At 37.7% G+C, this 23,405-nt stretch overlaps 2 protein-coding genes across 10 annotated transcripts; both read right to left on the reverse strand.

Annotated features, from left to right (window-relative positions):
* Positions 1 to 98: 98 nt before the first annotated feature.
* Positions 99 to 6,199, reverse strand: cnot7 (CCR4-NOT transcription complex, subunit 7). 8 transcript variants are annotated; one of them, XM_084430915.1, is made up of 8 exons: positions 6,075 to 6,188; positions 4,831 to 5,040; positions 3,773 to 3,844; positions 3,050 to 3,243; positions 2,704 to 2,924; positions 2,364 to 2,508; positions 1,479 to 1,589; positions 99 to 1,390 (listed from the first exon to the last, which is right to left on the reverse strand). In XM_084430915.1, the coding sequence occupies exons 5-8, from the start codon at positions 2,892 to 2,894 to the stop codon at positions 1,259 to 1,261; spliced, it is 579 nt and encodes a 192-aa protein (XP_084287041.1). In that variant the 5' UTR covers positions 2,895 to 2,924; positions 3,050 to 3,243; positions 3,773 to 3,844; positions 4,831 to 5,040; positions 6,075 to 6,188; the 3' UTR covers positions 99 to 1,258. The 8 variants fall into 8 exon arrangements, with proteins under 8 accessions (XP_084287041.1, XP_084287039.1, XP_084287034.1 ...); XM_084430913.1 differs by having other exon boundaries at positions 3,773 to 3,825; positions 6,015 to 6,183; XM_084430908.1 differs by having other exon boundaries at positions 2,704 to 2,865; positions 6,015 to 6,183.
* A 2,946-nt stretch (positions 6,200 to 9,145) lies between these two features.
* mtmr7a (myotubularin related protein 7a) lies at positions 9,146 to 23,405 on the reverse strand. Of its 2 annotated transcripts, none has more exons than XM_084430904.1 (15): positions 23,125 to 23,405; positions 19,606 to 19,904; positions 18,714 to 18,836; positions 18,420 to 18,582; positions 16,872 to 17,029; positions 16,657 to 16,785; positions 14,986 to 15,120; positions 14,764 to 14,896; positions 13,655 to 13,764; positions 13,446 to 13,571; positions 10,791 to 10,840; positions 10,512 to 10,712; positions 10,255 to 10,389; positions 9,913 to 10,039; positions 9,146 to 9,759 (listed from the first exon to the last, which is right to left on the reverse strand). In XM_084430904.1, exons 2-15 carry the CDS (start codon positions 19,627 to 19,629, stop codon positions 9,397 to 9,399), a joined length of 1,977 nt encoding a protein of 658 aa, XP_084287030.1. In that variant the 5' UTR covers positions 19,630 to 19,904; positions 23,125 to 23,405; the 3' UTR covers positions 9,146 to 9,396. The 2 variants fall into 2 exon arrangements, with proteins under 2 accessions (XP_084287030.1, XP_084287031.1); XM_084430905.1 differs by having other exon boundaries at positions 19,606 to 19,659; positions 23,125 to 23,395.

Raw genomic sequence — 23,405 nt, forward strand, 5'->3', positions numbered from 1 at the left:
GTTTTGGTATTTTTCAATCTAACACTAGTAACTGTACTTTAGGAATTGTGCAATCAAACCTTAATACAGCATATGTCTGAACAGACTTCAGTTAGAAATGTTAGAAAAATCAGGCTTTTATTTCCAAAAGCTCTAAAAACAGTCACTCTATATTGCATAATACCATTGTGGATACTGTACACATCAAGATGACAAACAGGAGGAGGGAGGTTAAGAGCTACCAGAATCATTATTCACCAAATCACACATTCAAAGAAAAGTAAAGAAAAAGAAAAGCTGTGTTCATGCGATTCACATGTCTATATAAGCTCAGATTAGTTAACACAGCATTTATTCAAATATCTTTCAGTACATACAGCAGATCTAGGCAACACAGAATTGTAAAGCAATACAATACAAAAACAGAATAAAGAGGAAAATGAGGAGAAAACCCCAAACAGCACAAAATGTGCACCATTCAGAAAACCAGCACTACAAGTAAAACTAATTCCACTGATACTGAGTACTTGAGTTGGATAAGATTCCCTTTAAGAGTCATTATTTCTTATATTAAATGAATAAAAGGCTTTGAACTTTTTGATACTAAAATACTACAAAACCTTTACATTTCTTTTAAAAATGAAAATGGAAAGACAATTTTGATGCAGAAGTATGAGGTGTCCTCAGTTCACTTAAATAGTGGCAGTTACATCATCACTCTTAATTTACTCGTGTGGTAAAATCTGTGCTAACCCAACATAAAGAGTAAAATCAGTGCGAGGCTTCGCTTTACAATTAAGTGCCTGTATTTACCTGTGTCTGTGAGATCCTCCATCTGTCTAAAGCTATTGCGAAGTGTGAGAGTACAGTAATCAGGGAATGACAGTTCACGTACAGTAAGTGACTGGTGTACTCGCCAAATCAGTCAATGAATTATGCAACCGTACACGAGAGGAAACGAATCCAATAAATTAACGATAAAAAAGAAGAACATAAAAAGTAGCTTAATATTAAGGCTGAGCTGTGTGGGGGGGGGGGGGGGGGAGAAACTCAAACACCAAACGGTTCCTCTTCCTTAACCATAAAAGATGAACATCGTGTGAAAAGATTTAACCCAGAGAAGGCAACAAAGGGAAGACGTTTTTTTTTTTTTCTTCTGTTGGATGGGAGCTTTAAAGTGCAAATTCCTATGAAATCGCTCATGGAAAACAAAACAACAACTAAAAACCCATGTTTTGAGCCCTGTATATGAGGTTCTTTATGGTGAGGGATTCTTGTGTCATGACTGCTGCTTGTTTGCCTCCTCCTCGTAGGCATTTCCGGTGCCGTTCTGGACATAGGATGAGCCTGAACCCAGTCCATACAAGTGACCACAATACTTGGCATCATCAATGTGATCCTCAAAAAACATCTGCAACGACAATGATGTTACAGTCAGTACAAATGCTGAATCCAGTGCCACTTTTTGTGATATTTAACAAGCGTGGATGAAGGCACACCTCTCTCATCTTGAAGAAAGCCATTCCTGTGAGGAGCGAGTCAGACCCTGCCTGATGCTGAGGTCCAATTCTCTCCAATTCAAGCTGCTCTGCCACCTCCTGCAGACCACCCTGCACATCACATGATGGAAATCAGACACAGATTCCTTCTATTCACACACACTGCTACAAATGAAAGTAACCCCTGCAGTGATGACAGTGGTGTGATCCTGCAATGGCTATACATGCTCACTCACTCACGTTTTATTGTTTTACGATAACACTGAACCACAGAAAATTTGATTTGGCTTTATGTACTGATCAACAAAAAACAAAAATGTCAAAGTGAAAAAAAAATTGTTTAACTATAACTATGCAAGTATTTAGTAGATAACCTTTGACCGCGATTACAGTCTTAGGTTTGCTTAAACTATATATATATATATATATATATATAAAAAAAAAAAAAAAAAACATTTTTAGGCACTGAAATAAAATATTTAAGCGCTACAATTACTAAAACTGAAATAAAAATACATTAAAGATAAAAAGAAATAACACTAAAACAAACTAAAATTATAAACAAAAGCCAACTCAAAAATAACAGGATATAAACAAATACTAAAATAACACTGATCAATACTGAATAGTAATCTATATAAATTTAAAAAATAAATAACTGATTATTGCAGATCACGCCGTCTTTTTGCCAGATATGTTTTTGAGTCTTCTTTCTGTTGATCAATGGACACACACACAAAAGGGGGAAAAAAAAGGAAAAGAAAAGAAAACAGCATGATTCAATGCTGTAAAACACTGAGGAAAAAGTCCACAGTCATGAATACTTTGTAGGCCCTGTATTTCTAATGACAACATCCTCATGCACATTTCCAAACGCTAAAATACCTTCAAGTTCTTACAGCTCTTCATGAGGTATTTCACATCATAAATGATGGGAAAAAATAAACGAAGAACCTCGAAGAAGTCAACCTCTTCCTCTGGCAATTTCGAGTTGGACAAAATTTTAATCAGGTACCCAAAGTCATAGCCACTGTTTGGAAGAGACACAACAATTAGTTTGAAAATAGAGGCGTATAGTTTTAGTCACAGTTTTAGACTTCACACATTTTTTTTTTACAGTACTGTACATTTTCTCAAGCTGTCAAGAATCTTTCAATTTTAATGGAGTTCTCCACTGAAACACTGTATTGATTTCAGTATGTGAATATTATTACTGTGAGATTACCTATGGAATGAGAGCCACTTGACCCCCTCACAAAGCACCACACCTGAGGTCATAAGCAGCTCAGCAAAGTACAGTGTCTCAATACCCTCCTCCTCATGCTTCTTAAACTGGATACCTGACGAAGTGAGCAGCTCAATGGAATCCTGTGCATACATGTCTTCCCTGCAAAAGACAGTATGTCCTGCTTTCATAAAGAATCACACTGATGGCTATGGTTACACCTGAAGACAAGAAAAGTCATCTTGTCATACGTCTTCAACATGCACATTTAAGAGAGATCATGGATTGATGCTTTGTTGTTGAATATGAGTGCAATACCTCTTTAATTACAAAGTGCAATGCTTACGTGAGGTTAAATTTGAAGTTGAACTGCCACGTTGACGTTCCTGGTGGGTATTCGCCATCTTCGTTCATAAATGTAAGGCCAAGCTGGATGATCTTCAACAAGTCAACATTACACCGCAGCAGCTGATACTGGTAATCTGCATTGCTTCTGAATTCTCCGATTGGTCTTGCAACAACACCTGGAAACTCTGTGTCCTACAAATGCAACAAAACACATTATGAGTGGTATGGTTACTTGTATATTTATAGTGCATGATCAAAAAAAAAAAAGGACCAGAAAATAAATGACGTTTGGCATATCTGACTTTTTTTTTTTGAAATAAAAATATATTTTTTATCATTATTATCATTAGTATTTGTCATTTTAGCACTTCAACTTATTTCAGTTAGTTGCCAAAGCAACATTTTTAATTTTCGTACGTTTTTTAAGTTTAAGCACTAAGGTTTTTCCATCTAATATTGATATTTTATTTTGTTTAAACTTTTTTTCAATTGCCGAAAATTATTTTGAACAGTTTTAATTTTAGTTAACAATAACAACCCTGGAAGTGTCAGATTGGATTTCAAATTAGTTAAATTTTTTTTTAATCATTTATGAAGCGATGTGACTAATGTCATTCCCAAAGAGCAGCTTTATCTGATTTCACTCATGCTGCTCAAATCGTTCATTGTGTATTGAATAATTCATGAACGAGCGAACAAACAAGCGGTTTTGGCATTTTACCTTTTTTGTTGTCTGATGCGCCTCATGAGTTAAAATGTCCAGTTTTTGCCATACTGAAAAAAAAATGGTAACCTAAAAATTATAATATCTAACATAAATTAACTGGTTTTGTTCAAGTCAAAAATATTATTTAGTATTGCTGAATCAACCTAAACCAACAAAATAAATTGTATTGGTTTAATCAAGTAAAAAACTATGAAAGCTTGTTTCCGCCGCTGAATTAACAATAAAAAAGGTAATTGTGGCTTTTTTCTCACAATTCTGACTTTTTGCTCGCAATTGCGAGTTTATATCTTGCAATTCTCACAATAGTGACTTTTTTCTCTCAGAATTGCGTGATATAGGCTAAACTTACAATTGTGACTTTCTCAGAATTGTGTGATAAACACAATTTTTTCTCAGAATTGTGTGAAATAAACTCACAATTGTGATTTTCTCAGAATTGCGTGATATAAACAATTTGGACTTTTTTTCTCAGAATTGCGTGATATAAACTCACAATTTTGAGTAATATAAACTCACAATTGCGTGTTATAAAGTCAGAAATGCGAGATATACATTTGCAATTCTGATGAAATAAATCAAAATCGATAGATATAAACACGCAATTGCGAGAAAAAGTCAGAATTGCAGAAAAAAGTCAGTTACAATTCTGACTTTATTTCTCGCAATTTGAGTTAATATCTCACAATTCTGATAAAAAAGTCAGAACTGTGAGATAAAAAGTCGCAATTAACTTTTTTTTCTTTTTTTATTCTGTGGCAAAACAAGCTTCCAAAAAACACAGCTCTTTAAGGTAACAATTGCAGGTTACCACTTTTTACAGTACATCCTTTCTTTTCACAATGACATTGACTCTTGCACGTCTCTTGCCATCAGGCTGACACTCAAGTCATTACTATGGCAACTGATGTAGACATACCAGATATTAACTGCACTGTCTCAACATTTGGATCTGATTTCATAACTTGCAAATTGACAAGGCAGACGGTCAGTCCTAGATCACAGAAAAACGAAACTGGACTGATTTAAATAAAAATGTAATGCTTCAAACTCACCATTGCCACATAGCTGAATTTTCGAGTCACCTGTCGGATCCTCTTCATCTCCTCATCCAGGTTGCTGGACCAAACCTCACATATTCTTTGGCTATGATCCACAGTGGCTGCGGGCATAGTTCCACTCTCAGGTTCACGGCATCAAAACCAAAAAAACACTCCCCAGGGGATATACTCATGAAATAATAGTCGCTTGTTCCCTCTTTTTACCTGAAAAATATATATATAATCACATCACAATCAGACAATCAGGACATTTTATATCAAATCACTTTATTGTCACTACACGATAAACATGAATAGTGTATAAAATAAACAATATGCAAATATGCACACACAGTATAAACAGACAACTTGGTAACTTGAGACAATTTACTTGTACCTAAATTGTATTTTCTGCAATGGTCAATAACTACAGGTTTGTATACATTTTCAAACTTATATCCACTGTATGTGTCTGTAGATTATGTCATGCCCTGGCTGATTCACTTTGGCAAATCATTAGCCATGTGTTGTTTACTGACTTCAAACTAGGTGTTACATGAGTGTATCCTCCTTATCCCCAACAGCATTATGAGGACTATAAACAGAGGGAGACTTTCTGCAATACTTCACTTTAGACTTTACTTAGTAAACATGACCACTCCTCTACTATTCTTGCTTCATGACAACACTGAACAGATAATGATTCAGACATACTCATATCACTCACACACAAAAAAACCTGTTGTAATGTGCCTAAACATTACAAGTACCAGATGAGTCAAAACGGTCGCAGGCTAACAGGAGCAGCATTCACTTCAATATGCCAACAAAACCAGTAGGAAGATTGGTCGTGTGCCAGAAAATGCTTTTGAACATACATGCACATTAAAGTGCCTTTATAACCTATTATATGTCCTTAAGCTATCAAGTCAGTTGTTGTAAGTTGACAGGTTAGCAGCACCAGCTAGCACAACATCTGCTAAACAACTAAACAAACCCGCAAACGTCCTGAAATCATGTCTACAGTCAGCTTTTGGAGGTTTGTGTAAATAATCTTTCTTTGTAAGATGTAAATGATGCTGTTTGGTGTCGGGGTGAGTGTTTATTTGTGTATGTGGCTAGCATGTTAGCTATTAGCCTAGCCACAAAAGTTTGTCCTGATATTATGATCAAAGTTCACTTTCTCTGTCAGGACTTACCTTTCCTCAAACAAGGTAGTAACACTTAAAGCCTATACTGCTTCAGTAATACACAATCACCTTGTTTAGAAAGGACTGGGACCTTGCTCTATACTTTTATATAGTTTTATTGGGCTAACACCGATATCAACAACCAGCTGCCACCTCTGAAACTACATCACAGCGCTTCGGCGTGACGTCACGACAAGACGACAAGGCGTAACCTTTGAACTCATTGTGGGGTTTTACATTTGTATTATGTATATGCACATTTGTATATGTACATTTTCAAAGAAATAGCTCTTTTAAAGGTTGAATTCTCTAAAGAACTATATATATATAAAAAATATTTTTTGTACGAATCTTCAATGGTTAGATACTTAAAGGGGTGGTTGATTATGATTTCACTTTTCTAACTTTAGTTAGGGTGTCATGTTGCTGTTTGAGCATAAACAACATCTGCATAACGCTCAAAGTTCAAAGAAAAGGGAGATATTTTATTTTAAAGAAATTGCTTTTTAAGGACTACAACAAACGGCTGGTAGGGACTACAAAACATTCCTCCAGTAAATAAAAATGTACATAAACCCCGCCCCCCTGAAATTTTACAGTGCATGTCTGTGTGAGTGCAAGCTGTTGAAGCTCCGCCCTCTGTGCCTGGAGCAGCAGCTCATTTGCGTTTAAAGGGACAGACACAAAAACGGTGCGTTTTTGCTTACCCTCAAAAAGTGACAATTTTAACATGGGTGAATTCAGGTTGATTGGGACACTTTTTGCCTTTGAGATGACCGGAAAAAAGTGTCCCAATCTACCTGAATTCACCCCTATATAAAAATATCTGTGGGATATTTTGAGCTAAAACTTCATATACACACTCTGGGGACATCAAAGACTTCTTTTACATCTTGTGAAAAGCGCATTATACCACCCCTTTCAAAATAAACACTTTATCATATTTTACTCACCCTCAAGTTGTTCCAAACCTGTACGAGTTTCTTTCTTCTGCTGAACACAAAAGAAGATATTTTGAAGAATACTTGTAAACCAGACAGTTAATGTAGCCATTGACTTCCATAGTAATCTTTTTTCTTATTATGGAAGTCAATGGCTACCGTCAACTGTTTGGTTACAAACATTCTTCAAAATATCGTCATTTGTGTTCAGCAGAAGAAAGAAACTCATACAGGTTTGGAACAACTTGAGGGTAAGTAATGAGAAAATTTTCATTTTGGGTGAACTAAGGCTTTAGTTCTTTTCAGAATTTCATGTAGGCTGTTGTAGTAAGCTATTTCTCTTAAAATATTTTAGAATAGAATATATCTTAGAAAAAAAAGTTTATATTTTATTTGCTTGTAAATGTTGTGATCTTTCTTGCAATAAAAAATAACTCTAAGGGATTAACTAATTGGTTTCAGTTAAGTGAAATTTAAGTAAAATAATATTCATTTAGTGGATATATATACACTCACCTAAAGGATTATTAGGAACACCTGTTCAATTTCTCATTAATGCAATTATCTAATCAACCAATCACATGGCAGTTGCTTCAATGCATTTAGGGGTGTGGTCCTGGTCAAGACAATCTCCTGAACTCCAAACTGAATGTCAGAATGGGAAAGAAAGGTGATATAAGCAATTTTGAGCGTGGCATGGTTGTTGGTGCCAGACGGGCCGGTCTGAGTATTTCACAATCTGCTCAGTTACTGGGATTTTCACGCACAACCATTTCTAGGGTTTACAAAGAATGGTGTGAAAAGGGAAAAACATCCAGTATGCGGCAGTCCTGTGGGCGAAAATGCCTTGTTGATGCTAGAGGTCAGAGGAGAATGGGCCGACTGATTCAAGCTGATAGAAGAGCAACTTTGACTGAAATAACCACTCGTTACAACCGAGGTATGCAGCAAAGCATTTGTGAAGCCACAACACGCACAACCTTGAGGCGGATGGGCTACAACAGCAGAAGACCCCACCGGGTACCACTCATCTCCACTACAAATAGGAAAAAGAGGCTACAATTTGCACGAGCTCACCAAAATTGGACAGTTGAAGACTGGAAAAATGTTGCCTGGTCTGATGAGTCTCGATTTCTGTTGAGACATTCAGATGGTAGAGTCAGAATTTGGCGTAAACAGAATGAGAACATGGATCCATCATGCCTTGTTACCACTGTGCAGGCTGGTGGTGGTGGTGTAATGTTGTGGGGGATGTTTTCTTGGCACACTTTAGGCCCCTTAGTGCCAATTGGGCATCGTTTAAATGCCACGGCCTACCTGAGCATTGTTTCTGACCATGTCCATCCCTTTATGACCACCATGTACCCATCCTCTGATGGCTACTTCCAGCAGGATAATGCACCATGTCACAAAGCTCGAATCATTTCAAATTGGTTTCTTGAACATGACAATGAGTTCACTGTACTAAAATGGCCCCCACAGTCACCAGATCTCAACCCAATAGAGCATCTTTGGGATGTGGTGGAACGGGAGCTTCGTGCCCTGGATGTGCATCCCACAAATCTCCATCAACTGCAAGATGCAATCCTATCAATATGGGCCAACATTTCTAAAGAATGCTTTCAGCACCTTGTTGAATCAATGCCACGTAGAATTAAGGCAGTTCTGAAGGCAAAAGGGGGTCAAACACAGTATTAGTATGGTGTTCCTCATAATCCTTTAGGTGAGTGTGTGTGTATATATATATATATATATATATATATATATATATATATACGTGTGTGTGTGTGTGTGTGTATAAATAAATCACAATCAACTGTTGTTTTGAGACCAAACCTTGTGTCAAGACTTTAAAATTGGTGAGCAAATTTGCAATATGGATCTAAACTGACCAACATATTGTCTCCATCCTTCAAAATTATTTGCAATAATATTAATTTCTTAAATTACCAAAAGCATGATGTAATAAATATCACATCATGTAACAAGTATTTATATATATATGTATAAAACAAATTCTGCATTTAATACAACCTATCTTATTTGGTATGGTTTCTTTTGATTCTTTGAATTTGTTTTCAAACATCTAAGCACACTTAAAGATATTAATATCATTTTAATTTCACAATAAACTGAAGTTTAATGCATATATTCACGTTATTCAAGTGCATAAAGTGCAAAAAAATTCAAATGAGATCATTTATTGTTCATGCATTTAATGTTTTGAAAGATTTCATGCCAATGAGAAATTATATATATATACTAGAATAAAACATCACTCTTTACATAGTACACCCGTAATACACTTTCAGACAGAAAGACATGCTTCTGTAGTGCCATACGCATGAGACACATGTCCACAAAGTCCAATATCTTTGCATAATCTGAAATGATCTTGATCACATTCTTAGACGCTAAAGCTTTCTCATTTTGCAAACTGTCGCATTTGTTCATGCTTTGTTGGGGCCAGTCTCATCTGAGTCAGGATCCTTCACACTGTCCTCACTTGGCAAGGACTCTTCACCAGAAGAATGGGAGCTGAAATCTGCCACTCCTGACTCCTGGTCACTATTGTCAGCATCAGAGCTTTTTGGTTTGTCTCCAAACAGGCTAAACTCTGCGCTCTCTCTCTCTCCTTGTTGTAAGGTGAAAACATTGGGAGCAGCACCTATAAAGCCACCAATGTAATCCTGAGGAGTATTGACCAGGCTTGCATCTAAAGGTAAAGACCAAAGCGTCTGTTGTTTGCCGTCCAACAAACCCTTCCGCATGTAAAGCGTTTTTGCACGCTCCTTACCCAGAACAGCCAGTTTCTGCAAAGGTAAAATGTTTGATCACTAAAGTTAAGATGGCAAACATTGTGCGAATAAAAACTCTGCATTTGTAGAACATGCATATTAAGTAAACGACATGGTCTTTGCACAATTTTATTGTAATTCAAAAGTAAAATGATAAAAATGTTGTACCTGCTCATAGACAGCCAGTTCTTCCTCAAGTTGCTGTGTTTCCTCTTTTATAGTCATCAAACAATCCAGCTCAGACTGACGTGGGTGCAACTCACGATCAAATCGATTATACAGCCTTCTCCAGTATCTAAACACAGAAAAGACAAACCATTTTTGCTGTTAAACAAATAGCATATATCATTTAACAATTTCTTCTGTGGTGATTTTTAAAAATGTATATGTGCTTAGGACTAAAGAAAAAAAATGCATGAGAAAGAGAATCAAGAAAGGGAAAATGGATTGTCAGGTCAAAATAGTGAGACAAAGCCTATACATAAAGGGAAAAAAAATGTTCTGACATACTTAAAACAGAAGGGGGCAGTACTGGGCCTTAGAAGTCTCTGATTCTGGCTCTGATCGGGTTTATACAGAGGGTTCATGAAGTCCAGTTTGTTCTCCCATAAATGAGGCCATATGGAATGGGTTTTCTCTTTGATGCTACAGAAAAAAAAGAAAGAAAAAAAAAACACATGCAGAGAGTTTTAACATCTACTATACCCCAAATTTTAACAATAAAAATCAAGTTTTTCATTCATGTCTCAAACACACAGGGCAATTACCACAGATCTTTCCTCTCCTTCTGGCTGTTACAAATGAAGTTGCCATAGTGACAGGAGTAAACGTGGTTGTGGATGCTGATTAGAAACTTCTCATTGTACTCAAAAGAACAGGGAAACTGATCCATAAACTGCCATACACATTCCAGGAACTGGTCTATAACAGGTGACACTTCCTTGGCTTCTCCATCTAGATGACCGCATCTGAAACGCCATGAAGTAAATTACATTTAGAATGAGCAATCGCATCTAGTACATCAGAAAACCTGACTGAAGTCCTACCTGTGTGAAAACTTGTGTCCAAATGAAACCCAGTCTTTCTCAATCAGCACCTGCACATAAAATAAAACAAGGTTTTACTTACACTATTGTAAAAAAAAAAAATTGGGGTCAGTCAGAATTTGTTTTAAAGAAAGTAATACTTATATTGAGCAAGGAAACATTAAACTAATCAAACGTGACAGTAAACTCATTTACAGTGAGGAAAATAAGTATTTGCCTGCTATTTTGCAAGTTCTCCCACTTAGAAATCATGGAGGGGTCTGAAATTGTCATCGTAGGTGCATGTCCACTGTGAGAGACATAATCTAAAAAAAAAAATCCAGAAATCACAATGTATGATTTTTTACCTATTTATTTGTATGATACAGCTGCAAATAAGTATTTGAACACCTGAGAAAATCAATGTTAATATTTGGTACAGTAGCCTTTGTTTGCAATTACAGAGGTCAAACGTTTCCTGTAGTTTTTCACCAGGTTTGCACACACTGCAGGAGGGATTTTGGCCCACTCCTCCACACAGATCTTCTCTAGATCAGTCAGGTTTCTGGGCTGTCGCTGAGAAACACGGAGTTTGAGCTCCCTCCAAAGATTCTCTATTGGGTTTAGGTCTGGAGACTGGCTAGGCCACGCCAGAACCTTGATATGCTTCTTACAGAGCCACTCCTTGGTTATTCTGGCTGTGTGCTTCGGGTCATTGTCATGTTGGAAGACCCAGCCTCGACCCATCTTCAATGCTCTAACTGAGGGAAGGAGCTTGTTCCTCAAAATCTCGCAATACATGGCCCCGGTCATCCTCTCCTTAATACAGTGCAGTCGCCCTGTCCCATGTGCAGAAAAACACCCCCAAAGCATGATGCTACCACCCCCATGCTTCACAGTAGGGATGGTGTTCTTGGGATGGTACTCATCATTCTTCTTCCTCCAAACACGTTTAGTGGAATTATGACCAAAAAGTTCTATTTTGGTCTCATCTGACCACATGACTTTCTCCCATGACTCCTCTGGATCATCCAAATGGTCATTGGCAAACTTAAGACGGGCCTTGACATGTGCTGGTTTAAGCAGGGGAACCTTCCGTGCCATGCATGATTTCAAACCATGACGTCTTAGTGTATTACCAACAGTAACCTTGGGAACGGTGGTCCCAGCTCTTTTCAGGTCATTGACCAGCTCCTCCCGTGTAGTTCTGGGCTGATTTCTCACCTTTCTTAGGATCATTGAGACCCCACGAGGTGAGATCTTGCATGGAGCCCCAGTCCAAGGGAGATTGACAGTCATGTTTAGCTTCTTCCATTTTCTAATGATTGCTCCAGCAGTGGACCTTTTTTCACCAAGCTGCTTGGCAATTTCCCCGTAGCCCTTTCCAGCCTTGTGGAGGTGTACAATTTTGTCTCTAGTGTCTTTGGACAGCTCTTTGGTCTTGGCCATGTTAGTAGTTGGATTCTTACTGATTGTATGGGGTGGACAGGTGTCTTTATGCAGCTAACGACCTCAAACAGGTGCATCTAATTTAGGATAATAAATGGAGTGGAGGTGGACATTTTAAAGGCAGACTAACAGGTCTTTGAGGGTCAGAATTCTAGCTGATAGACAGGTGTTCAAATACTTATTTGCAGCTGTATCATACAAATAAATAGTTAAAAAATCATATATTGTGATTTCTGGATTATTTTTTTTAGATTATGTCTCTCACAGTGGACTGTTAAACTTTAATTGTTTAACCTACAATGACAATTTCAGACCCCTCCATGATTTTCAAGTGGGAGAACTTGCAAAATAGCAGGGTGTTCAAATACTTATTTTCCTCACTGTATAATGTTACAAAAGATGTCCATTTTAAATAAACGCTGTTCTTTTGAACTTTCCATACATTTAAGAATATTGAGCCATATTAGGTTTCCACAAAAACATTAAGCAGCAACCGTTTTCAACAGTGATAATAAGAAATGTTTCTTGAGCACTTGAGAAAGTGATTTCTGAAGGATCATGTGACACTGAAGACTGAAGTAATGGTGCTGAAAATTCAGCTTTGCCATCATGGGAATAAGTTACATTTTTAATATATATCAAAATAGAAAACAATTATTTTAATTTGTAATAACATTTCAATATTTTACTGTGTACTTGAGAACAGTTTAAAGGTAAAATGTCACTTTCCGGTGTTAAAAGTCTTTATATCCCAGTTTCATAAGCAGAGACAACTATAAGTCATTTCTCAAAAAGTGCAAACACTGTAGCGCTAGCAGAACATTGATCTATTTGTTTAAGCGTTCTGACCATCTTGTTTAGCTGATCAATAACAGGCAGAGGAACAGCATGGGAAACCTGTTTGAGAACATGCAATATTTTTGCAATTCCGTTTGATGGTGCTTGTGCATCTGCACAGACTTACTGCTAGTGTATCAGGAAATGAGATAGTATTCCCAGACAGACTAGAAATTATGTTTTTCTTTTTAAATTGACCCCATATGAAGGTAAATTTCTAAGTAAGAGATGATTCTCTAAACTATTGAATGAAACCTCTCCAGCAGAGATCTGGCTTGAGTCGATCCTTATGATTAAATGAGCAAGACTCATGGGCAGCCTGTCAGTTATGCCTCTTCTTACACTGTGAACTCAGTGACTTCAATAAAAAATGTGCATGCTGCCGTTTACCATGAGTCCCTTGAGGGTCCTGTAGTACGGGTCCAGAAGCACACTGGCCACAGAGCAAACCTGAGCCGTCCTATCCCAGCCATCAGAGCAATGAACCAGGACACTGACCCCTTCCTCTGCCACGGCCTGTGTGCGTGTCACGTAAGAATATGAAATTAGTACCGGAGCAAGAGCTCATGCATGGGCTGACTCTCAAAGAGATCTTTTACCTTAGATATGAAGATTCCAGCTTCCATGATCGATTTGATGTGTCTTAACCAGTCTGAATTTTCAAGCCCCAAGAGAAATTCTCTCATGGTGGGAGAACGCAGTGCAGAAACTAAAAAAGAAAAGAAAAAAAGACACTTTGAGAAGATCCAGACAAATTCACCACAAAAGTTTATATACGATCCTGTGAAAAGACGATGATGAAAACCAGGAGCTTTATTGAGAATTTACAGTATGAGGAATTTTGAAGTGGTCAATATTTACTTTGGCTTCGCAAAGAAAGCTAGTGACTAACAAAAGTGTCCTCTTTATTTATGTTACTTGAAATATGCACTGCTGATAAATTGACCTGATGACAGTTCTGTCTTATGGCTCATTAGTTATTATGACAACCAAATAAATTTGTATTTCTATAAGTAGCATTGATTCTTGTTCTCCAAACCAACATAAACATTCCCTGTGAGCACTGTAAGCTTTGATATGTCAACAGTTCAAATGTGATAAGAGTATTTAAGGGCTGGTGACGTCCCATGAGAACACTCCAGATGACAGCCGCTGAAGCCAGTATACTGACAAACCTGCTCACTCTTGGTGGCAGGGACCAAATTGACTGTATTTCTAGGAAGAATCAAGCATGCTGTTATGAGATCTCAAACAGTCTCTGCTGGAAGCCTACAAGATTATTCGACCAGATGACTCCCTAATGTTTTACGGGTCAAAAAGCTATCACACCCAGTGCCGTTATTATTTCTTCAACACTAGACGATATCATTCTCACGCCCTCCTTTTCTAAATCAGGGGGAAAAAGGTCCCCAATCGTCAAGTCAACAAAACAAAAATAGGCGAGGAATAAAAGCCAGATGGATTCAAAGCACCCCTAGTACACTATCTGCTTTGCCAAGAAACTCTCCTGTGGTACAATCTACGGCTCCATTGCAGAACATCTTTATTATAGATGATAAAACGCTAAGTGGTCTTAAGATCTCCCATAAAATTGAAGGGGAGCTGTTATATACTGGTTCAAGCTGGTTCAACAGAAGGATCTTTGGATCTAACACACTGGTTAACATGGGTCAATTCATTTTCTCACTTAATAAGATGGAGACAATACCCTCTATGAGTTTCTGCAGACTGTTCCTCATCACATGGATGTTTTCAATGCCGATGAACTGGAATTTGATGTTGCAGTAGTTGTCCTCATTTTCGTAGCCTTTCCCCGCAGCTCGATTTGCCATTGCGTTCAGCTGGAAATACATGAGATTCTCACGTACAGTGTCTTTCATGTGTAATTCTGATATCGGGTCCATCGTATACTGATATTAAGCGGACTGACCTTGGGTCTGGTGTCCACAACATACATGAATCTGCTGCCAGGATTAGACTTCATGATGGCCTGCAGCATTTGCTCATCCTCCAGGCAGCGAGCACTGAAGCCAGAAAGAGGCTGACTGCTGCGACATATTGTGGCCTAAAGGAAAGACATCATGTGAGTTGGTGTCAAGATAAGACATGACCAAAAAACACGGAAAACTACTCAATAGTTCTTCATGTTAGTGTAGGACAAGACTAAGTGGTTCAGTGTTGATTTTAGTGTGCAAAATGGCTTAAATAAACCAATACAAATATTCACATAAATAAATACATACATGAAATATATATTTTAATTTTATTAGTAGTATGTATACAAATACATAATTAAATTTAATTAATTAAAAATGACATTCCATAAACTAGTCTAGTAAAAACGCAACTATCATCTGACTTCAAAGTAATTCCCAGCCTGATTCTTTTATGCTCAATATATAAATTCAGCTTGAAGAACAAAAGTAAAGGTATAGAAGCTTGTTTCTACCATGGAATACAAAAAAAAAAGCGATTTTTTTTCTCACAATAGCAAGTTTACATTTTATTTTTATTTTTCACAATATAAAGTTTACATTCTACGCAATTGTGAGAAAAAAGTCAGAATTGCGAGATATAAACTCGCAATTTCTAGAAAAATGTCAGAATCGCATTTATATCAATTCGCAATTTTAACTTCTATTCTCAGAATTGTGAGATATAAATTCAAAATTACGAGTTATAAAGTCCAATTCTGAGAAAAAAAACCCAAACTTTTTCTCAGATTTGCGAGATTATATCTCACTATTCTGACTGTGGTGGAAACAAACTTCCATAGAAAGGAATTCCATATAAAATTATACATTTCAATTTGAATAATTTGAAAATCAAAATTATATTTTAATACTTTAAATAAAGCTATCGTACGGCCTCAGAGTAATTCCCAGCCTGATCATTTCACAGTTGATTAATAAATTAAACTTAAAGAACAGAAGATTACAATGTTCTCTCAGTGGAATGGGTATTTCATGAGAATTTGGCCCTGGCCTCATAAAAGTCTGAGCTTGCAATATTACATTTTTAGACATTGTTCTAATCATATTTTGGGGTTAATGAACCATGAATGGGGGGTGGATTATTAAACTGCAACTGACCCCTTAGGGCCTCACCATTATGATCCTTATGTGGAGGTCACAAGCTTCTCCATGTGGTTTGAATTCATGTGTCCAAAAGAAAAAACAGAGAATCCAAGGGGAATATTTGACCTCAATGAAATGTCTTTTAACAGAGTGCCGAACCCAAGAGGGTACAGAGGGGGCTTGACCATGCTTTTAAAATATCCATTATATTGTAATTCAAAAAAACAAAATAAGCACTTTCTTTGTAAAGAAATCATACTAAGCTGGAGTTTAATACTAAATCAAGCTGCATCACATTTATGGTTCTTCTTGGGGTTTTTTAAAAAAAAAATGTATATACCGAGCACTCAAGTCTCAAGAACACTATGTTCTTGAACCTTGAACTCGCATCCTCAATCTGATGACTAAGTATTTGGCAGGCAAGGACATATGAAAGAAAGGATAAAATTCTCCACAGCCTCATTAAAAGGGGCCGATGAATGCTAAGACTGCAGAGAGAATGTGCCAGATGGAGGCAGACTTACATGATTTTCCTTGCAGTAGTATGACAACGTGGGAAATCGACCTCTGCTACGAAACTTAGAGCTCCCTACGATGACAGGGAGGGTGACGGATTTAGGCACAAACAAGTCAGATGGGTAAGTATCACACACCTGCGTCACAAAAAGAAAAGTTATAAAAACAAAAATATACAATATACTGATTGTGTTTACATTGTGCTGGTGGGTGATACACTGACTCTGTACTCTCGGTTGATGGGGGTGACATGCCATTGCTTATTTGGAAGTCCCATTCGACTGTATTCAGCCTTCATATCTAAAAAGTCCCATGAGTGCTCCCGTTCAGCTTTGTCAGCATTAGGATTGAAGGAAAAACAATACAACTCTTCATATTTTTCTGCAAGACAAGGGGAAAACAACATGACAAAATGTCCATGTACACTAAAATATAGAAAAGTGTATTGAAGAACTATAATTTGTTTTGAACATTATGGCCCGGTTTTACAGACAGGGCTTTAGATTAAACCAGGATTAGGCCTTGGTTCAATTAAACGTGGCTTCTAAGATATTTCAGTGCAAGTTGCTTTCAGTTAAAATAGCTCAAACATGTATTTTAGTCTGGGACTAGGCTTCAGACATGTCTGTGAAGCCAGGGGTATATTAAACATTCAAATGCTGATTTGTCTGCAACAATATTTCAATAAGAAGTTGTGTCCCAAATGCACTAATACCAGGGGGTGTCCAAACTCGGTCCTGTAGAGTTTAGCTCACCCTTGCTTCAACACACCTGAAGTTTCTAGTATGCCTAGTAAGTACGTGATTAACTAGTTCAGGTGTTTAATTTGGGTTGGAGCTAAACTCTGCAGGACAATGGCACTCCAGGACCGACGTTGCCTATTCTTGCACTAAGTACTCAACCGTGTAGTGCAGGGCTGGGCAACTCTGGCACTTGAGACCCATGCCATGTTCCTGCATAGTTTAACTCCAACCCTAACCAAAAACACCTGAACCAGCTAATCAAAGTCTTCAGGATTACTAAAAACCACGTCTCGTGGTTCCATCGCAGAGAGCCACAAAATCACTTTCCAGAACATTCTCATTCACAGCTCCATGCTGGTGGAACGCTCTCCCCGGCCTCATCCGGAATGCAGAATCACTGGCAACATTCAAAAAACAGCTGAAAACCCATCTCTTCCGTGAGCACTTAACCTCATAAAAAAAAATAAATAAAAAAAAACCTTTGAAACATCACTTATCAGACTTATGCTACTCTGAATAATGCCTGAACTTTGTATTCTGAGCACTTCTTGCGTTGTTGTTGTTTTTGCCTCTTCATGATGACTCGCTTTATTTAGTCCTAATTTGTAAGTCGCTTTGGATAAAAGCGTCTGCTAAATGACTAAATGTAAATGTAAATGTAAAAAGCTACTTTCAGGTGAGTCTGAATAAGGTTAGAGCTAAACTCTGCAGGAAAATGGATCTTGAAGGCCAGAATTGTCCAGCCCTGGTGCTGTGTATGAATTTTAAAAGGTTAATTTGTAATCCAGTATCGGAGTCTGACAGCCTTTCCCCCTCCGGTACATTAGGAAAGTTGCAGCAGTTGAGTGCGTGAAGTGTCCACACTTCGTTTTTCCGGTTAAGTAAGTGCATCATCCGGGCCTTTTTCTTTTAAGAATATTCAGTGTGAACGCACTACGCACACACTACAGAATGGTATAGAATAGTGCACTCGTATGCAGAATGGAATACACTGACATTATATTCTTAATGTATGCAAAGTGACCCACCTGGTCTGGACAGACGTGAAAGTGAAATGTAAACATCATGGCAGTCGCTCTCTTGAGGAATAATAAACTGTATGACCTGAAAGTTCTTGCAGTGGATTAATAAAGGGTATCCACTCTGAGATGCTTTATGCTTTACAACATTACACACTAAACTGTGAAGAACCTGTGAAAAACAAGCATACTGTGTCGGTTATTGTACTTATAAGACGGTTAAGCACAGAAATACTTGACAATGATGATAAACCGCAAATATCAATGGCATTAGTTAATACATTTGACATGGCAAGCACTTACCCACAGCTCATTTCTGTTCTCAGGTCCTTTACCTACAAAGATAGTGTGTGTGGCTGTCAGGTAGAGCGTGCCCACTTGAGTTCTTCGAGAGGAACTTCTATCCACTAACCAGACATTTTCAACCTGCAATATATAACCAAGTTAATTAGACCAGGGGTTTTCGATGCCACAGACCCCCATATATGATCACCCTCATGTGAGGAACTCCCATCCTAAAATATTAAAAATCATCTATCTTTTATAGATGGCCAAATTATACACTGGAAAATAAATATTATAGATTTAAAATGAATTTCTACTAAGTTACATTATTATTATTATTATTATTATTTGTACTCACTATAGTAATGTAAACATTTATTATTTATTTGCTTATTTAATTTAAATTTATAATAATGATAATTCTTATTTATTTTAATCTAATTTCATATATTTAATAGATTAATACCTGACCAATTAATCTCTAATCCCTCCTGGGGGTCCCTGGACCCCAGTTTGAAAGCCTCTGAATTAGACATTAGTATTAGTGATGCTGCACTATAAAGTACCATACCACAAACATAATTGTGAGCATCCCTCTGCCCTGTGGTGATACTGTGTTTAAATCATCTGGGATCAATTGGCATAAAATAGCAAAACTCATTCCTTATGTGAATATGGCTTTTCAGTAATTTACTTTAAATTATAACTGATCAGATGTAGGCCTTTACTTTTTTCCCCCTTGAACATTTGTCTCAGTGACTGTGCTGATTTCATTGAGTCCAGTAAATGAATCCATTTACAAGTATAAAACCTCAAATTACAAATGATGAAACATGTGGAAGCAATGCATGGAGATGTGTGGTTCATGGCATGTAAAGGGAATCATTGTATCATGGATGCTGGACATTACCTTTGGCATTCTGATGTGCTCCATCTCTGACCACCACACCTCTGGCGCGTGCAGCTTATCGGGGTACAGAAATACTTCTTAGTGTCATGCTGAACGTGTGTTATGATGTTAATTTAAACACAATAATATTTCAAGTATTGATATAAACGGTGCGCTTCTTTGAATCCGGGTTGATAGGGATATGGCTCCTCCCGTCATCTGTAGTGATTCACCGTCAGGTCTCTGCGCTGCTTCGCTCAGTGCGTGTCTCGCTGCAGGGTCCTAAAGCCCGTTCCAAACACGTTTCATCGTGATTTTAGCTAAGGAAATGTAATCATCATCGGTATTGTTTATATCTGTACGCTAAAAGTATTAGGGTATTCGTGTGAGTGTATAGAACATGTATGTCATTTTCTTAAAATAAATGCAATTATGTTTAACTCCAGAGGTGATGTTTGAAATCCAGGATACAAAAAAGCCGAACATTTCTGGCCAGGAAGAAAGATACAACTCGACTTGTATGTGGGGCATGTTGACACGCTATCTAGTTGTACAAAAGATGTTTTCAAGTCTCAAGAATTTCAAGAATTAATTTCAGAAATGACTGGAGAATGGGAGTATCAGGTAGGGGGTGGTTTTAAAGTCACCATGAAATCAAAATTTGTATTTTTTATTTTTTAATGGAATATTGCTAGCCTGGGTTTCCCCATGCTGCCTTGCGCGCAGCGCGATTTTATTCACGCTGCTAGGCAGCCTGGACACCATGGACCAGATTTTCGCCTCAGCTAGGGGACCAATCACAGAACGGGGAGGGAGCAGCAAGACGATGACGACGTCTATGCGACACACCGAAGCAGTTTGTTTATATCTATGGATCCAACATGGCAGCAGACGCGAAGTTACCTTTCGATGCAGCCTTAGATAGTGTTCTAAGTAGTTTAGAACGCAAGTTTATTTCGTCTTCTTCCTCGTCGAATTTCTGTCGCTCTACATACGTCATCTGGTATAATTGAAACGATTGGCTATGAGCTACGTACAGGCGCATTTGATAGACATTCGTAGCGCCCAATAAACGGCTCTGGGCATTCGTAAACCACGCCTCAAATACGAGAAAATGAACATGTGGTTCCCAGACCACGTCTCAATGAGACTAGGTCTGACGTTAGCCAGGCTAGAATATTGCAGTAATTATAATAAATTATAAATAAACAATCCATGCACATCAGTATTTTTATTTAACTCGTGAGCCCTTGTAATCTTTAATTCCTCTCTCTCTCTTGCAGATATTTACTGGCAGGAGGGCGGGAAAACCGGTCACTCACATGACATCACAGCAATAGCAAACCACAACCATCCAGCGACCCAACCAATTCCCCATGGACAAAATCAAGTAATCTTCGGAACACAAATTAACTGTTTGTTGAAATCTAAGAGCTTTCTGTCCCTCCATTGACAGCTACGCAACTATCACTTTGACACTTCAAAAAGTTCATAAAGAGATCGTAAAACTAATCCATATGAATTAAGCAGTTTAGTCCAAATTTTCTGAAGAGACTCGATCGATTTATATGATGAACAGGTTTAATTCAGGGACAAAAAGCTCTCAGGTTTCATCAAAAAGATCATTTGCGTTCCGAAGACGAAAGTCTTACGGGTTTGGAACGTTGTGAAGGTGAGTACATTTTTGGGTGAGCTAACTCTTTAAAGGTTGTATCAGTGATTTCAGGCCCCAAATTTTTTTATCACATTCATCTAATCTTTCCTAACGATCCACTAGCTGCCCGCCCCATAAGCATGCCGTCAAAAAAACGCGTCTCTGTTGGCAGCCTAGGCTCTGAGATCTGCACACAAAAACAATTGGTTTCACCAACCACTCAAAACCAAAACAAATAGTGTTCCAACCAATCACCGACAGGGGGAGGGTGTTGTGAGGTTTTGTGCTCGTGCACGGCTGCACGAGAAGTCGGAGCTGAAGAAGAAGCTGGCTCAAAACCTCACAACACCCACCTCCTGTCGGTGATTGGTTGGAACACTATTTGTTTTGGTTTTGAGTGGTTGGTGAAACCAATTGTTTTTGGGCCTGAAATCACTGATACAACCTTAAAGTTTTAGGAACTTACATTTTAAGCACAATATTGCCAGCTACTTTGTCTGTTTTTGAGTTTAGTAAATGACTCGTTGATATGTTAACATGCAGATTGATGGCTCAATCGGTCTGAAAAGCCTTCATGTAAACACTTCAATCAATCCGACTGAGCTTGCAGAGCATTTAGTTAATAATAGCTTAAATTAAGTTCACAGATAACTATCTTTCATTCTTAAAAACACTCTCCATTCTGCCTGTCCTTCACTAACTCTCTCCCCCAACTCACTACACAAAATACATATTGACACTGCTGTGACGTCATATGAATCTTTGAGTTAATCAGTGAGCCTTTTTTAGACAGTTGATTGTGCAGTTTTGTTCAGTATAAACATCATTAATGTTGAGGGGAAGATAGTGTGAAGGATTTTGATTTGCCAATTGACCATTTCAAGTCCAATCACAATATGGGATTTAGTTCAATGCTGTTTATCTTTTTAGTATGGAGATTGTTTGTCCATTCAAATAGATTACTCCAGAAGGCAAATCACTGTTGCGTTGCATTTAGGAGATCTCTTTTTCCATACAGTATCATAAGCTTAAAATATAACATATACATCTTAAACTTCTAGTGATCAGTTTCACAACACCAAAATTGTTATGGTGGATTTTATACTGTAGCCTCCCATCTTTCCTGTTCAAGCTTGCAGAATTTGAGTAGGCCTACTATATATGATAATGCATTTTGCCTGAGAGAGCATATGTAGTGTTGCTCTCATTTGCTCATTCTCTAAATATGCCTCTGATAACCATCCATGTCCTAGATTTTAGCAGTACTTACAATGAATTCAATAATTATCACCCTTTTCAACAAATAGCACACTAGATCTTATTGTTACCTATATGAAATGAGGGCAGACCCGCAGGACCAACTTATGGTTAAGTGCTCTGCTCACAGCCATAAGGGTAATAAAGCAGGATTGGGACCTCAGTAATGGCCCGGTTTCTGTAACTAAGGATTGATCCATTAGCCTTCAGCTATATCCGAACATTATTCATGAATCTTTATATCATTAGCTGGCATGCAAAAATCAACAAATGTATTCAATGTCTTAAAAAAAACTAAACTTGTGGCCTAGTAACTGAATTCCTCGCTGTGTGGTTGGCACAGAAAATTGACTGAACTAGAAAACCTTGGGGCAGTTTCTCACAGGAGCACTGTGCTTCAGAAGATTAGCATGTTTTTTAATAAAGAGAGCATTAAGTATATCTCGCAATACACACAGGTGATCATTTCAGCCTTCACATTGGTATTCAATATAAACAAGATTATGGGTATTAAGGAAGATTTGGGTCAGTGTCACTATAAAGTGTGTAAGTTTATATTCATTTCCCCTCTTATTGCATTTATCAGATGATGCTTTCTTAGCACAAAAATAAAGCTTTTATGGTCTTACCTCCACCAATCGCGCCTTAGGAATTGAAGTGATGTCATAGCTGACCAGTTTCCCATGCTAATGCTCACTGTAACAGATCAAACCTGATATTCAAAGATTCAAACCAAAGATATTCAACTTTAGCAGAGTCAGCACACAGGATCATTCAAGTCTAGACTTATAATCTTCTAGCAGACAGCAGTAAGTGAAGTAAAATATCTATCAGGCTGAACATTTTAAAGATTGTTCTCTTTGTCGTTTAATGCAGGATGGTTAACAGGGAACTGAAGTCCAAGGACTCT

The sequence above is a fragment of the Rutilus rutilus genome (assembly GCF_951802725.1).
Source record: "Rutilus rutilus genome assembly, chromosome: 14".
NCBI classification, from domain to species: Eukaryota; Metazoa; Chordata; class Actinopteri; order Cypriniformes; family Leuciscidae; genus Rutilus; species Rutilus rutilus.

Excerpts from the sequence above, each read along its gene's own strand:
- cnot7 (XM_084430908.1), bottom strand. The coding sequence starts at position 4,947 with ATGCCCGCAGCCACTGTGGATCATAGCCAAAGAATATGTGAGGTTTGG. Across the intron at positions 3,845-4,830 it reads AATTCAGCTATGTGGCAATG|GTTACCATTTTTTTTTCAGT; the intron begins GTGAGTTTGAAG and ends TATAATTTTTAG. Across the intron at positions 1,391-1,478 it reads CTTTCTTCAAGATGAGAGAG|ATGTTTTTTGAGGATCACAT; the intron begins GTGTGCCTTCAT and ends TTGTCGTTGCAG.
- mtmr7a (XM_084430904.1), bottom strand. The coding sequence starts at position 19,629 with ATGGAGCACATCAGAATGCCAAAG. Across the intron at positions 10,713-10,790 it reads GGACACAAGTTTTCACACAG|ATGCGGTCATCTAGATGGAG; the intron begins GTAGGACTTCAG and ends ATGGCGTTTCAG. Across the intron at positions 10,040-10,254 it reads ACTGCCCCCTTCTGTTTTAA|ATACTGGAGAAGGCTGTATA; the intron begins GTATGTCAGAAC and ends TTCTGTGTTTAG.